We start from the raw sequence: 16824 nt of genomic DNA, 5'->3' as shown, positions 1-16824 counted from the left end.
TTGTGATATCTTGTAACATTCTAAATATATTTAAATTGTGTATTCTGTAATAAAAATGTGTATTAAAAATCTTGTAACATAACAATGTATCTATATTTTGAATCTTTATTTTTAAATAAATATAGTCAATATCTTATAATATTCAGCTTTTCAAAAAATGATAAATACAAATTATATATATGGATAGATATCTTGTAACATTCAATTTTTTTAACAACTGCAAATGTAAAATGTGACTAATTGAAACTAAAAAGTGTGATAGCTTGAAATATTCTACATTGTTACAGTTTACAAAAAGTGTAATATCTTTCCACTTTTTCTCTTAACCTTCTGATGCAGGCCATGTTTGTCATTGATTTTTAGAATACTGTATGTAGCGGGCCAATAAATAGCGTGCAGCGGTCTGCAAATGGCCCACGTGCCGGACTTTGTACACCCTTCTTATATAAACCGGATGGATGGACATTAGCTAAGCATTCTTATTTCTTTGTATTTATTTGTTTATTTCAGTGGTATCGGTGCAAAACGGTGGTGAACCACTGCGCGAGTGTTTGTTAAGCGTGGCGTTACGTCACAGCGACCTGGCATGTGATGTGCCAAAGCACCCTGCAGAGACAGATTAAAGAGCATGTGTTGCTCTTTCTAGGCCACCGAGGAGCCGTGGACCGAGATTGATGGCACTTTCAAGCGGATCACTGTTTCGTAATGAACGGCTTTCTCTCCACCACCCGCCCCCCCCCTCTCTCTCTCTCTCTCTCTCTCTCTCTCTCCTGCCTATTATTAGCCACAGAGGCACAGTGCGTGGAGGTGGATCCATCCACACGACGATCACGGCTGCAGCTCCGCGCGGTACCGGCAGGCGTGTGAGTGTGAGTGAGCTCGCGGCGCCCTTGCCAATCGGAATTATTCTAGTATTCTAATTTATGATCGTTCCGAAGTTGACCGTTTTCGTAGCCGCGTCCACTTGGCCCCCGAAGATGAGGTTCAACAGGGGTTGCCGCCAGGTGCAAAGCAGCATCCGATGGAGTCATGCTTTGTTGTGTCTAGTTCCTCCACCAACCCCATGCGACACTTCCTCGCGTTACGGTAAGCAGGAAGGGGGGGGGGGGGTGCATGTGTTTGTTTTAATCTCTTACCGGTGTTTTCATGATTTTCTTGCGATGTACTACCAACACGGCCAAGAATCAGTGACGTGGATGTTACGTAATGCGTAATGCAGCACCAGCACAGTTCATGACTAGAGAGGATCGATGCTCGGGGATGTAAATGCGATCGTCTTTAACGTCGTAAACGAGATCCCCCCCACCGTCTTTTGTATTATGATTGAATGAACACGGAGTTCAAGTCTGTAGAGAGCAGAATATAAATGATGCTGCTGAGTGTTTGTATTGAGTCCTGCAGGCCCAGGGCATGTCAACTATAGATGCTTTATTATGGGATAGCACCTTCAGTGAAGTGAATGAATGAAGGCCGTTTTTTTTTTTTTATGAATGGCTGAAGATGCAGCTGTTTCTTCTGGAGAAAAATATCAACAATGTGGAATACAATAGTACACAGAGAAGATGTAATAAGTGTCTTTTGAAAGGTGTTGAAATGGAGGATCATTAGCTGTTAAGAACTAGACTAGCAGCGGATCTGATTCAGACAAAAATAGCACCATTGACAATGACTAGCCTGAATGGCCCTCGCTCCCATTCTTTCATCGGAACAAGGCCTGTCTGTATACTGTGCTGGCAAACATGAATTACTACCGCTCTCTATTGTAGCCTGGCAACAATCTCCAATAAACAATTCCAGGTTGAATTAAAAAATGAGTGTCTCATAGAAGCTGTGACACAAAGGAAGAGGCTACAGTTACCTTGGTAACCACTCCTGACTCAACAGCCACCATTTTCCAGATGCACAAATAATCAATTTATATTGTGGATTAGTGGTTAGTATATCTGCCTCACAGTTCTGAAGTTGGGGGTTCAAATCCAGGCTCAGGCCTTCCTGTGTGGAGTTTGTATGATCTACTTCTTCCCACATTCCAAAACATGTCTTAGGTAAATTGAATACTCAAAACTGTCCGAGTGTGACTGGTTGTTGTCTGGATTTGCCTTGCGATTAGTTGGAGACCCGTCCGGGGTATACCCCGCCTCACACGCAAGTAAGCTGGGATAGACTCCAGCTCACCCGTGATCCGAATGAGGGTAACCAGTATAGAAAATGTATGGATATTATCCCTATCTGATGCCATTATGTGCTTGATGTCCGTTATTCACTCACCAGACCACAAAAAATATGAAGATGCCCACTAATTGGTGCCCACGGGTACGCATATTCATACTTAATTATTTCTGATTTCACCTGTTTTTTCCAAGGAACCTACCAAAGGCTGTTCGCTGAAAGATGAACCTATTCACAGTTTTTGTGCTTTTTCTCAAACACCCTAAGATAATGACAAAGCCCTGTCTCAATAGAAAAGTGTCAAGGAAGTCTCTTGAAGTGATACATATCAACTCAGAGACAAGCTTTGTATGTCATGGATGATCTACGTTTAGCCTGGGTTGTTTGTTTTTTAGGGCAATGTTTTAAGATGAATTTGAAAGGATATTAAACAGCTTTGCGATCGTGGTTTGTTTTGGCCCACCCTGTCCACAAACAAGGTTGACATTTTTGGGCATAATTCCAAAAGGTATGTTTTGCGCAAACACAACACGGTTCATGACCAAAAGTTAACAAAAATAGTTGCCAACAAACGGTACACAGAATTTAAATTGACCATCCTTGGACTGGTTTTGCTTTCCGACAGTACGTTAAATGGCCAATCATGTTAAATTCGTCAAATACAGAGCTGTTTTATTTCATTTTAGATTATACAGTTGTCTAAACACTTGTATAGCAGTTCAGAATGTAACTTCAAATATCACCTGCATTGTTAATATAGGTTTTATTATGGTGACAGTTTGACTCTGGAACTACTTTTACTTTTTTTTGTTTTCGAATTGGAACAACTTGGGAGTCAACCGGCATTATTACAGTACTACTTCAGTTGTAAAGCCTGAATTTCTGATACAACTTTAGTACTGGATTTCATTAGATTGTGCAATCTGTGAGACTTTGCAGTTCTGGGTTTGTCGACAACAGCCTTTTTAAGTGTAAAAGACTGCTTCCTATTTTTGTATGCTTGTCCCTTTAATTATGTTGTGACTTCAGCGTCAAGGACAGAGTACTTGTGAATGGGAGGTCACAAGACCATTCACTGCACAGAGTGTAGGAGGAGTCCCACTGTCTACTATCCACATCGATCGACGTTCAATTGAAGGACTCCTTGTGCACTAATGCGCCGTTCTGCTTTTGTCTTTGTTCTTACAGCTCAAATTTGACAGATTCTGATATGGACTATGAGAGGCCTAACGTTGAAACCATCAAATGTGTGGTGGTTGGAGACAATGCCGTTGGAAAGACCCGCCTTATCTGCGCCAGGGCCTGCAACGCCACACTCACACAGTACCAGTTACTGGCTACACATGTGCCCACAGTCTGGGCTATAGACCAGTACAGAGTATGCCAGGAGGTGAGAATGCTAACCCATAACATTATTTTGACTATTTGAATAAATACACCTTTATGGTTATGCACTCTTGATTAGTAGGGATGTATGATTCAGTGGACTAACTGATGTTTTTCCAAGGTTTTGGAGCGCTCCAGAGACGTGGTAGATGATGTAAGTGTTTCCCTTCGTCTCTGGGATACTTTCGGAGACCACCACAAGGACAGACGCTTTGCATACGGCAGGTGAGGATAATGGCAATCTGTTTATTGGCAATTTACACAAGGCAGTCTGTTTTTAGTAATACATTTCCTTTCATTCAGGTCTGATGTGGTGGTACTGTGCTTCTCCATTGCCAACCCTAACTCTCTGTACCATGTAAAGACCATGTGGTACCCCGAGATTAAACACTTCTGCCCCCGTGCTCCCGTCATCCTGGTGGGCTGTCAGCTGGACCTACGCTATGCAGACCTGGAGGCAGTGAACAGGGCACGGAGGCCTTTGGCCAGGTATGAGGCATCCTTATTACAACAACATTTAAGACTTTGAATAATGATTCATTTCACTGGAATTCTCGACTGATTTCTATTTGAAGAGCAAAATGGCTGAGACATTATGGCTATCTAATGATGGACATGATGGCACGGCACCACCCCAAAGCAAATCGAGCGTCCACTTAGATTGCTCTGATATTTTTTATTCATTAAACATTTATTAAACAACAAGTAGTCATGGAGCACAAACAACATACAAAATAAATAAAAAGGCACTTCAACATATCCAGTGAAATCTCAGAAAGATCAGCCATCAAAGCATTTACAACCTGTTGCATCATCATCCAATCCCTTCAATTTGCTTTTAAAAAGGTTTAAAGAGACCTGCTACCTCAGGCCCAACTCTTCCTGCAACAGGTTCCACACTGCAGAAGCTGCATATTTAAAACTAAAACACCTTTTTCCCATTTCAAGTCGTACATTAGGGACAGCAAAAATAGTTCTCGTGAATGAGTAAGAGAACCGAGACTGTAAATTCCAACATTTCTCAGTTTGATACAATCACAAAGGTAATTGGGAAGCAGATTAAGAATTACTTCATAAATAAGAACATGCCAATGTGAAACTCATATTATAGATTCATTTAACACATGGGAAAATAGGCCCATTTCTACCTAATTTCTCTATGGAAAAATTATTTGGATATGTAATGTAATGTAATGTTCAAATTATTGTAGGTAGTGAATTTTGGGTTTTCTTTAGCTATAAACTTAAACCAACAAAATTATATCCCCCCCAAAAAAATCATGAAATATTCCCCAGTGTGTAATGAATTTCTTTTAATTTTTGTGTGTGTCAATTTTTGCAGTCTACTTATGAATGAAATTTCAAAGGTTTTACACGATATTCAAATTCACTGAGATACACTTGTATGTGCCAGTCCTATGGCGAGTTTTGCATCATGTCAAATATTATACAGTAGCTGTATTATCATGGACCATAATGTGGCACAGTTCAAGTCATTCATATTTTTCCTTTACAGACCCATTAAATCCAATGAGATACTTCCCCCAGAGAGAGGCCGGGAGGTGGCAAAAGAGATGGGAGTGCCGTATTACGAAACCAGTGTTGTTGCTCAATTTGGAGTCAAGGACGTCTTTGACAATGCTATCCGAGCTGCACTTATTTCACGCCGCCACCTGCAGTTCTGGAAGTCTCATCTCCGGAATGTGCAGCGGCCGCTTCTTCAGGCTCCCTTCCTGCCGCCAAAACCCCCGCCGCCTATAATCACTGTGCCGCCTCCGCCGACAACCACAGAAGAGCACCCAGTCGGTCTTCTGGAGGACCCACACTGTGCTGATGTCATCCTGGTGCTCCAGGAGCGGCAAAAGATTTTTGCACACAAGATATACTTATCGACGTCATCCTCAAAGTTCTACGACCTCTTTATCATGGAAACGCAAAATGAGGAGACGGAACGGCCCTCTCGCGGTCCACTCTCGGGCCGAGAGCTGCTGATGCGTGCCGCCAGCTTTGACGTGTGCGAGAGCAGTGACGAAGGGGACAGGGCCAACCTAAGAGCCTGCACCAGTGACGGAACTTTGAAAGACTCCGAGGGAGGCAGGCGGGGCCACTTGCTTTCCTCCTGTAGCCGAGCTTTCGTCAGCATCCAGGAGGAGCTCGTGGATGACCCCATAACGTACAGCCCAAGGCCCATGACTGTAGTACACATGGACCAGTCCATGCAGCTGGGACCCTTTCGAGCGGTGCTTCGCTACCTGTACACTGGCCAGCTGGACGAGAATGAGAAAGAGCTCATGCATATTGCGCACATCGCCGAATTGCTGGAGGTGTTTGATCTGCGCATGATGGTGGCAAACATACTCAACAATGAAGCCTTCATGAACCAAGAAATCACCAAAGCCTTCCATGTACGCCGAACAAACCGAGTCAAAGAGTGCTTGGCTAAAGGAACCTTCTCAGGTAGATACAAATTTGTTCTATAAATACTGTGCCTTGAAAAAGTTTTCATACCCGTTGAACTTTTTCACATTTGGTGACCTTCCACTCACAAACCTGAATGTATTTTGTTGATATTTTACGTGTTAGACCAACACAAAGTAGCACATAATTGGGAAGTGGAATGAAAATTATGTACAGTTTTCAAAAATTTTAAGCGTATACACAGTAAGTCTCAAAAAGTGTGGTATGCATTCGTATTTAGCCCTGTAATCTGATTTTCAGAAGTCACCGAATTAATAAATAGAGTGCACCTGTGTATTATTTACTGTCAGTACAAATACACTTATTCTGTGAAGGCCGCAGTATTTTGTTAGACAACACTAATGAACAACAGCATCATGAAGACCAAGTTCAGACAGGTCAGGGATAAAGTTGTGGAAAAGTTTAAAGGAGGGTTAGGTTATATAAAAAAAATATCCTAAGCTTTGAACATCTCAAGGAGCAAAGTTCAATCCATTATCCAAAAATGGAAAAAGTATGGCACCAAGACATGGCCGTCCACCTAAACTGACAGAGGGAACGAGGAGAGCACTGGTCAAAGAAGCAACCAAGAGGCCCATGGTCACTCTCAGAGCTGCAGAAATCCATAGCTCAGGTGGGAAAATTTGTCCATAGGACAACTGTAAGTCGTGCACTCCACAAATGTGGCATTTATGGAAGAGTGGCGAGAAGAAAGCAATTGTTGACAGAAAGCCATAATAGGTCCTGTTCGCAGTTTGCCACAACCCATGTAAAGGACACCCCAAACGTGGAAGAAGGTGCTTTGGTCAGTTGAGACAAAGATGAATTTTTTCCAGCCTAAATGCAAAGCGCTATGTGTGGCGGAAAACTAACACTGCTCGTCACCCAGAATAAACCATCTCCACTGGGAAACATGGTGGTGGCAACATTATGCCGTGAGGATGCTTTTCTTCAGTAGGGACATGGAAGCTGGTGAGAGTTGATGGATGATAGAAAATGGATGGAGCTAAATACACGGCAATCGTGGGAGAAAACCTGTTGGAGGCTGCAAAAGACTTGAGACTGAGAAGGAGATTTTATCTTCCAGCAAGACAATTACCCTAAACATAAAGTCAGAGCCGCGACCCTAGTGAGGATAAGCGGTACAGAAAATGGATGGATAAAGTCAGAGCTACAATGGCATAGTTTAGATCAAAGAATATTCATGTGTTAGAATGGCTGAGTCAAAATCCAGACCTAAATCCCACTGAGCATGTGTGGCAAGACTTGAAAATGTCTGTTCCCAGACGCTCTCTACCCAATCTGGCTGAGTTTCAGCTATTTTGCATGGAAGAACGAGCAAAAATGTCATTGTATAGATGTGCAAAACTGGTAAAGACACACCCCAGAAGACTTTCAGTTGTAATTGCAGCAGGGCTGAATACTAATGCTCAGCACATTTTTCAGATTTTAATTTGCTTAAAATTTTGGAAACTGTATGTGTGATACTTTGTGTTGGTCGGTAACAAAATCAATTGAAAACATTTGTGGTTTTAAGGTGGCAAAATATGAAAAAGTTCAAGTGGTATGAATCCTTTTTTAAGGCACTGTATAGGTGTATATGCCTGTGAATATTCTCATTCATCAAGGTCATTATATTCTCAGGGCATTGAATCGATCACAACTGGACTGGTCAACTCGTCTTTGAAGACATTTCGCCTCTCATTCTATCCGGCTTCATTAGTTCATACTCTAGTGTGAAGGGATGGTGTAGGACCCAAGTATTTATACACTAAAGTAGAGACACGTCCCAACTAACAATGGTGTCACTCTTTTGGGATGTAAAACGACAGTTGTTAAGATATAGTGGACAGATATAGTGGTAGAGATAGTTTGGGTGGAATCACCCACTTTAGTATTCCATTCAGTTGTAACAATGGTAATAAAGGCATCTAACAGCCCAAAGTGGCTGTGTCTTATTTTTTATTTGTTGGAGGCAAGATTATTGAATCTGCAGGGATGAAAGGACAGCATTGTATGTGGGAGATAGATGGTATCGAAGACCGCCCCCTCTGTTCAGAGATGGTTTCTCAACCTTGATGTAAATGGCCTCCCTCACTCCCTCCCTCCTCTTTCAAACCATCTGCCTTCTCTGTCCAGAATGCTCAGATGTACATTTTTGTCTTCAAAAGAGTGCTATTTCTCTTTTTGTGTGCAGGTAGACAGCTGAGTCTTGACCTGAAGAGTTAGGTCGGATGAGAGGCTTGTCTTCTAAGACAACCTGAACAGTCCAGTTGTGATCAATTCAAATGCCAAATGTATTGGTGTATATATTTGAATAAAATCAACTTTTGACCTTGCCCAGGTGGAGAATACTAATATTAAGGTCAAAAGTAAATTCAAAATCAAAACAACTAACACATCAAATCAAAGTCTTTGCTGATGACTATCCATTTCTGTAATTGTTTTCATATGATGATCTTATGACCAAAAAGCACTTTGTCTAATGTCTTAACATAAATGTTAATTAATATCTTAAGCTCAAAGGGCATACTGTTTTTTTTGTTTTTTTTTTACTTACAATCAGGATTCTTCAAGGTCTTTTACTTTCAAGATGTCAATTTTTGCATTTACATTTTGCTGTTTATTATATTAGATCTATTTTCAGTCCTCCCTTGAATGATAATTTGTGGCATGTTAGTGTATCATATTTATGAAGCTTAAAAATGTCCCCAATCCACCTTACAAATCAGTCATATTCAACATACTATATATGTTGGTTGGCATCATAGGTGTTTAACAGGTCAAGGCTTCAAGGTAATGTTCAAAGGGAGGTTTTCACTGAAAACATGACTTTTACCACAATTCTTACATGATAAGATTAGATAAAGCAATTTTTAATTAAACCCCAGAGGTGAAATTCAAGTGTTACAACAGAACAGGGTCAAGCAGAACAAAAAATATAAAAACCAAAGGAAAAATCTAATCTAAATATTTAGTTCCACAAAAAAAAAAAAAAAAAAATGTTATACATAATGACATATTTTCAATATAAGAAAGTAAATTTTTGAAGAAAAAAAAAAACAGCCACTGAGTCTATAGATGAGTCCATTGGTTGAGGTATCTGTAATCTGGTTATCTCCAAATGTTTTGGATATACACAAGGTCAATAGCAGCTGATTTCTGCCAACAAACTATAACAACTTATCCTGAAATAAGTAGGGGTGCTCTGATTAGGGATTTATGCTGCCGATTCTGATACCGATCATCCATGAATGAGCTCTCCCGATCACTGCCGATACCATTCATGTGGATTATGTTTACATTTTTCAATTTATTTATGGTACGTAGTATTGGCTATATGATCCAACATGTTTGTTTGGGTTTGCTTTACAGCTGCTGCGTGCCAGCGCAATGTGAATGGGGACGGTACACTATCGCTGGGTGATTATTGGGAAAAAAAAAATCATATTCACGATTATTTTGATTACTACTCAAATCACGATCAATAAACCTGATTATTCATTTATTTCACAACTTTTGTAGTTATTTAACTATGAAAACTAAACTTTAAATATAACTTAAAAGAACAACCAGAAAATAAATTAGTACCAAATAAAATAATAATATATTAAAATAATAGAAATAATAAATAAATAAATAAATAAGTCATAGCTAAAACGTGCCAATGTTTTTATGTGTCTAAAAAAAAAATCCTCATTATTGTGCCATTTAACAAATAGAAATATTTTCTGTAATCCATATTCACTTGAAAGGAAAAGTTTAGTTTGATTTCATATCACAGTAAACTTTTCTTTTTTTTTACGCTCAATGGCTGAATTGGCTGTTCCTGCTCTGCGCGCTTTGGCCTCTTAGGGGCAGTGTGGTGCAGTGCATGCATGGAGCTACTCGTTTATTGTAAACTAAATAAAAAAGTATAAGAAAGGCGCGTTATAATTTAAATATACACATTTTTCACAGATTAGGAAGAATATATGCCCGTTAGTAATGTTATATTAACTGTTTGTATGTGTTACTACAGCGTTTGTGTGTGAATAGTCAATATTTGAAGGTAAATCTCTCCCGTGGCCAAATGCTAATATTAGCTAGCTAGTTAGTCAATAGGGTTTTAAATTAACTTTTAGCATAAGCTGTTGATTTCTAAAATGATGCCATGTATTTCAATATAAAACGAGGGTAATTATTTTTATTGTGAATTTAGTTTTACAGTAAACTCCAACTGGGGTGTCAATAAACAGTTTAAAGCATGCTCAAATTTGGATTAATTACCCAGCCTTGCACTACACTGCGCACATTTTCTGCAGGCTGCAAAGTATGAGCCGCGGGTGATCGGTTTTTGTGATCGGCGATGAAAGGCATCTATAGACGAGCGCCGATCACGTTTTCAAGGGAAATCGGCCAATCATGATCGATCGATCGGAGCGCCACTAGAAATAAGTCAATATGTCATATAAGACAGCACAGTGTACATCTTAACACAGACATTACATATTAAGTGACATTTTTGGCAAGATAAGACTTGGCCCTGTTGCTAGCATGACTACTTGTTTTTTTGTGTCTTAAGTTATAATTAGTGTTTCATCTTTGTCATGCAGATGTAGTTTTCAAGTTAGATGATGGAACCATAATGGCCCACAAGCCTCTGCTCATCTCAAGTTGTGACTGGATGGCAGCTATGTTTGGTGGACCATTTGTGGAGAGTTGCACCAAAGAGGTACGAACTAAGAATTCTGTTATTGGAAAAAGTCAATTTATTGTCTGTCCAAGAATGGCCTGCACTTGTTTTTGCAAATTAACATTAATTCTACTATGCACATAATTTTCACTCATTAAACACCATGATGTGAATGTAATAATTGCAGAATCGAAGGGTGCGCACTACAGGAGCAAATTTAATAAGTAGAACACCACTCAGCAGTGGTCTGTGTACAAAGTATAATTGAATTAGCCGCTTGCAAATGTGTCGTAATAGAATTACTCTGGCTCCTGTGGTTTGGTTGTTGGCTGGTAGACAATGGGAGGATTTATGTGTATGGCTCAGTACGTGAGGTTGAAAAACCTCTGAATGTGTCTCCAAGGTGCTTTTTCCCAACACCACTCGCAGCTGTATGAGGGCTGTGCTAGAGTATCTTTACACGGGACGCTTCTGTTCTCGTTCTGACCTGGATGCAATGGAGCTTATTGTTCTTGCCAATCGTCTCTGCCTCCCCCACTTGGTTGCACTTACAGGTATACATTTATGTTGTACATACACAATGTAGTTATTGCCACATTATGTAATAATTGACATTTAATTTCACATTGTGTGGCGTTGCTGGCTTAAATGACTAGCTTTAACATTTCTTGCAGAACTCTTCACAGTAACCGTGCTGACAGAGGCAGCAATGATGGGGGCTGACATTGATGGAGAGGTTTTGGTGAATCTGGACATGGCCCAGGTACTTTGATCCTTCAATCATCATAAACCAGTGTCAGAAATCTCTTGTGGAAGTAGACATAATAAAGAATTTGCCTGTGAATTGAAGAACAACAGTATACTCTTTCTCAATCTCTGTGAATTGAAGAACAACAGTATACTCTATCTTCATCTGCATATCTTCTACATAGTTCCACGGTGCCCAGCAGCTGACTGGCTGGTGCCTTCACCACATCTGCACCAACTACAACAGTGTTTGCCGCAAGTTCCCCAGAGACATGAAAGCCAAGTCTGCAGGTACCATCCTTTTGACACTTGACACACACAGAAGGAACCTAATACACCTTCTAATTTACAGTCAACATCTGGCAGAGGGAAGCTATAGTCTCTTTTACAATGCTTGATAAAGCAGTATCACAGATGTAACTTTAACTCTAATTAGGGGTGTTAAACATTTCATTGTGGGCCAGATGGTAGTTATGGTATATAATGGTGAAATCACATAATTGTATAATCGCTAAGGGGGCAACGGAACACCAAACATCACTGTTCGCTGGGTTTGGTTTGTATTTTGTTCACAGTTCGGTACACATTGGGTACTGTAAGGGAACAAAATGCAAAACAAACTGCTTATGATTTGTGTAAACAGGAACAGATTTAATGGGACACTGTGTTGGAATTACTATCATCTAGCTTTGAAATTGTGTATTACATCCAAATGAACAGTGCACTCTAGTGCCTCAGTTTTCCAAACACATATTGCAACAACAGGAGCCGTTGTATATCGTTGTACAATGACTGTGTATTTTTCGGACTGAAAACATGTTAAAAAGCATGAAACAGATGGGATTTTACAAAGAAAAACTAGACTGCGAAGCCAGAGACCGATACCTAGAAAAAATACACGCAGTATAAATGGTTTGGATCCGTACGAAATCCTGAAAACAGAGTGGAGCAGAGACCGGCCAGACCTACTGCCTCCATTGTGTGCAGTGGATTTGTGTACCTCGTGTGTGGTCTGCCTACACTTTGGAGTAGTTTAAGAATTATAACTCATGAGCATCTCATGAGCAGTTTTCAAACGTGTGGATGCAGGACATGATGAAGCCGACCGACGAACAATGCCAACGCGTCATTCGGAAGAAGGGACGTGGAGCTCATCAAGTTGCATGTGTGTTTGCTTTTTAACCATCTGTTTCAAAAGTTCAGTTAATCTATATTAGCGTTCTCACATATTAATCAGCAATCCAGCTCCAATGAATGATTCTGATATAACGTTGTCAATTAAGGCAGCTGTGAGATAATGACACACCCACATGCTATGTTGCATGTAAAAAAACAACAGGAAGCAGATATTTTTTTATTTACCGTAATGAAAATGTAAGGAAAACACTCTTGTCATTATTGTGATATTGTCAAAGGTTAGATATTTTTTTTTCATTTTACAGCTGACGTCAAAGCCATCCGGTGTAATCTGAAACTACTAGGAATTCCCTCTTTCTTGTCGCCGCCAAGCAGGAAAGCTGTAAAAACGTAGTCCGTTGTCAATCTTTTTCCCTTTGCGATCATGTGACGAAGTGCTGCTCCATCTAATGCAGCGTCTCACCATACTTCAATCCAAATGACAAAATATGAAGTTAACAGTAAGGCAGCACCGCGACTGAGCACGTCTTCAGTTGTAAACAAGAGACCCGTAGCACCCGAAATGGCGATACAATGTGGCATGACGACATGTTTACAAGCCCTTACTTGTTGTGGAGAAAAATGGCAACTTCAGCAACCCTTTTGAAACAGCATAGTTATTCCGAGTTTGGTGCTGCTTGTCCGCTTAAGGCGGCTGTAGTTTCAAGATGGCAGACTGTCATGTGGCGCTCCCCGACTGGGTCACCACACTTATGTATATCCATTTTCTTTACCGCGTATCCTCACTAGGGTCGCGGGCTGCTGGAGCCTATCCCAGCTATCTTCGGGCGGGAGGCGGGGTACACCCTGAACCGGACGCCAGCCAATCGCAGTGGCACATAGAAACAAACAACAAAAAAGTGATTAATGCCCGAGAATGACTGAATCCAATCGTAGTATTTTTTTCCTATCTAATGCAGACAACCAAGACTACTTTGAGAAGCATCGCTGGCCCCCAGTGTGGTTCCTGAAGGAGGACGACCACTACCAAAGAGCAAGGAAGGAGCGCGACAAGGAGGACTACCTGTACCAGAGGCGCCAGTGTAAACGCAAGTGGCTCTTCTGGAACCTTCCTTCATCCCCCAACTCAAACTCTTCTTCTTCTGGTTCATCTGCTGTCATCTGAGCAAGTGGTGAGGCCACGCCCACAATGGAGGTCTGTGACAATATGAGGACGTACAAGTCATTATTTATTGCAAGTTTTCCTCTTTTTTTTGTTTGCATTCAAATATTAAGCTTTCGAGATCCGCTTAATTTGTCTTTTTGATGCATACATTCAAATAAGTTCTCGATGCACACAGGACTGAAGTGTCACTCACAAAAACCCTGATGGCAGACAACCTATAGTTTGAAAGAGAATATATACAGTATATCATAACTTTCCATCTGTATGAAAACGATCTTCATCTAACCTGAACTCATAACCAAGTGCTGCTTATCAGCTGCAACAACCAGCAATTCAAAACAGAACCTGAGTCTCAGAGAAATAGCACTTTGCCCTTAAGTGTTTGGACAATCTATCACACAATGAGTACAGTCTGTCATCAACAACAACAGGACCACCATCTCATCGACCATGTGAACTAGAATTGTGTCTAAATGTGGCACTAAAAGCACGGGTGTTATTTTTCTTGGATGTGTGTATTCACCACGCAGAGCTAAAAAGTGAGTCTGGAGACGCTCAGTATTTATTATGTGTCGTGATCTTGTCTGTGGCCACAAAAGGGCTGTCGTTTACATGAATGCATTCTGTGTCCTAAGAAACACACCAAATTATCTTTATTTTGTGTCAAATGCAAGCAAAAATAATCAAATCACTATTATCACTAGGGATGGGGATAATGATCAATTAGCCAAGCTATTGATGGTTAATTCATGGGTTAATAGTCTCCAAAACCTCTGGCCCTTCCTGGACACCTCATCACACCCAAGATTCTGCCGGTAGAACATTACAAGACAGTATGGTGTCACCAAAAGCTGCTAATTAGAAAAAATAAAATAAAAACAAAATACAGTGAGAAACAAACCAATTAATTTAAACAAATATGTATTGTTAATTCTTGGTGATTTGTATTTCTCACACCTTGCACTATATGTGTAAGATTGTCATCTGTTGTATGCGATTGTTGGTCGGACTGCAGCATTACAACGTTTTGCAAACAAGATGTTAAGCGAACAAAGAAGATTTGTAAATTGTATATTGAATGTTAGATTAACTGCCTTAGAATAATGTGCAGTTACCTTGTATTGAGCAGAACAACTTACTATCACTGATTATTATGTCATAAAACATAGTCTTGACTGATCGTTTATGTGCAGCTACTTACTGCTGCGGAAAAATGACACAATGACTTATTTTGCTGGCCTCCAGTTACATTACTACTACTTTTATATACTGTAGTATAACTGCAACGTAGAGATGTTAAAATTAGAATTCCACTGGAACATAGACACTTTTTTATTAAGGGTACACAATAGACTCATTAAGACATTTTGTTGTTATTTTTATTATGAAATATTCTGAGCCCCAGCATGAGCCTGATATGGTAGTGATATGAATCAAATTAAAATCTAAACCAATTTCCTGCTTGTATGAATTTATTGTTACACTTAATGAATAGGGTATCCCTAAATAGATGAATGCCTTTCCATAATTTCAAGTGTAGAAATATGGCTAAGTGGCAGGACTAGTGCTTCAGAGAGTAGCTCTGAATTCATCCCTATGACAGATAGTATGAAACAACACACCACCACTGTTTTACAATAAAAAGAGTGGATTTTCTATCTTCAAACAACAAAAGATACGTTGTGGTTTGAATAAAATAAATTTAAAAAAATCTCACCGAATGCATACATGCTTTTCATTGAACAGAAACAGTATACTGTATGTGAAATCCACTTGTGACTCTGCATTGTTAATGAATAATTAATCAGCAGAATAATAGGTATTGATATTTCTTCCCCCCCAGTGGTGTGTTTCATTCATAAACATGCATTTTATGCCTCGACGCATTGCTTTTAGAGAGTCTGATGTTTGATCTGATGCTGATGTTTCGCATCGATGACACCTCATGCCTTAATGTACAGTGTCAGTGTATGGTATTGAATGTAAAGTAGTGTTACTTTGTGGGTATCAATGTTCATATTTCAAAATGTGGATGTCATGCAATTGTTATGCGGTTTGAGTGTGCTTGTCTGAACCCTGCATACCGTTGTTTCAGCTCACAACAGAAAGCAAATTTCAAAATCTGGTCAAGACTAAGTTTAAAAAAAGATTTGCAGCGTTACCCATCCAATGGAAGCAGGGATCTAAAATTAGTTATTCCATTTAAGGTTTAATCATTTAAAAAATAAAACAATAAATAGAGTGGCCATGGGAAATTAGACCAGACCTGAAAATTGTAAATAATTGCAAGCGATATGCTCTCTTGCATAGTTTAACATGATAGTTTTCTACAATGCATATTGACATATCTGGCTTTGAAACTTGAAATTTGCACTGCTTTGTATCACAATGTTGTATTCAAATGATATGAATCATTAGATATGTAGACAACATCAGGTAAGATCAAAAATTTTAAAAAAGATGATAAAATTTACTCTAGGGCCCTTTTCCATGTATTCGGGTGCTAATATTTCCGCTGCAGAGAAGCACAAACCAAAGCGAGCTTAAGCAGCACCAGGAATATATAAATATGTATATGCTGCACAATCAGTTTAAGAGGCCTTGTTTGGAAATTCTGAAAAAAAAAGAGACAAACAAAAAAATAACTTGAATGTTTTCTCAGTGTTCAAAGGCTTGGTGAGGTTTTCCTTAGTCATCAGGTGGTTTTATTTCTCAAAAACCTATTTGTATTGTTTGTTGATCTGGAATTCTGAAGCATGTGTTCTTGAAAATATGTAAATAAATTTACACAAAGAAATTGAGCATTACTTGCAGTTTGTGTTTGAAGAGTTTTTTATTTAAAGCCCACCACACTTGAACCCTGTTTGTTTTTTTAAATAAACTTTATTAATTACCTAATATACAATGTTCAGTGGACTTTTGAATTTGTCTTTTTTTTCATTCATATCATACAAAGTTCAGGGGAAATTTGAAACCTGTCTTTTAAAAATAAACTTTAATTATAATACAGTGCCCGCGACCCTAGTGAGCGGTTCAGAAATTGGATGGATTAATAATAGTCTACACCAGGGGTGTCAAACTCATTTTT

General features: G+C 39.6%; 1 protein-coding gene across 1 annotated transcript; it reads left to right on the top strand.

Moving 5' to 3' along the window:
* The first annotated feature begins 694 nt into the window (after positions 1-694).
* LOC133400030 (rho-related BTB domain-containing protein 2-like) lies at positions 695-16527 on the top strand. The gene is made up of 10 exons (XM_061672182.1): positions 695-1086; positions 3358-3559; positions 3677-3780; positions 3859-4044; positions 5072-6012; positions 10608-10726; positions 11091-11241; positions 11362-11450; positions 11620-11725; positions 13531-16527. Exons 1-10 carry the CDS (start codon positions 1022-1024, stop codon positions 13734-13736), a joined length of 2169 nt encoding a protein of 722 aa, XP_061528166.1. The 5' UTR covers positions 695-1021; the 3' UTR covers positions 13737-16527.
* Positions 16528-16824: the final 297 nt, after the last annotated feature.

Source organism: Phycodurus eques, chromosome 3 (genome assembly GCF_024500275.1).
Source record: "Phycodurus eques isolate BA_2022a chromosome 3, UOR_Pequ_1.1, whole genome shotgun sequence".
Lineage (NCBI taxonomy): Eukaryota > Metazoa > Chordata > Actinopteri > Syngnathiformes > Syngnathidae > Phycodurus > Phycodurus eques.
Note: the sequence above shows the minus strand (reverse complement) of the source record. Positions and strands in the feature narration are given on the sequence as shown.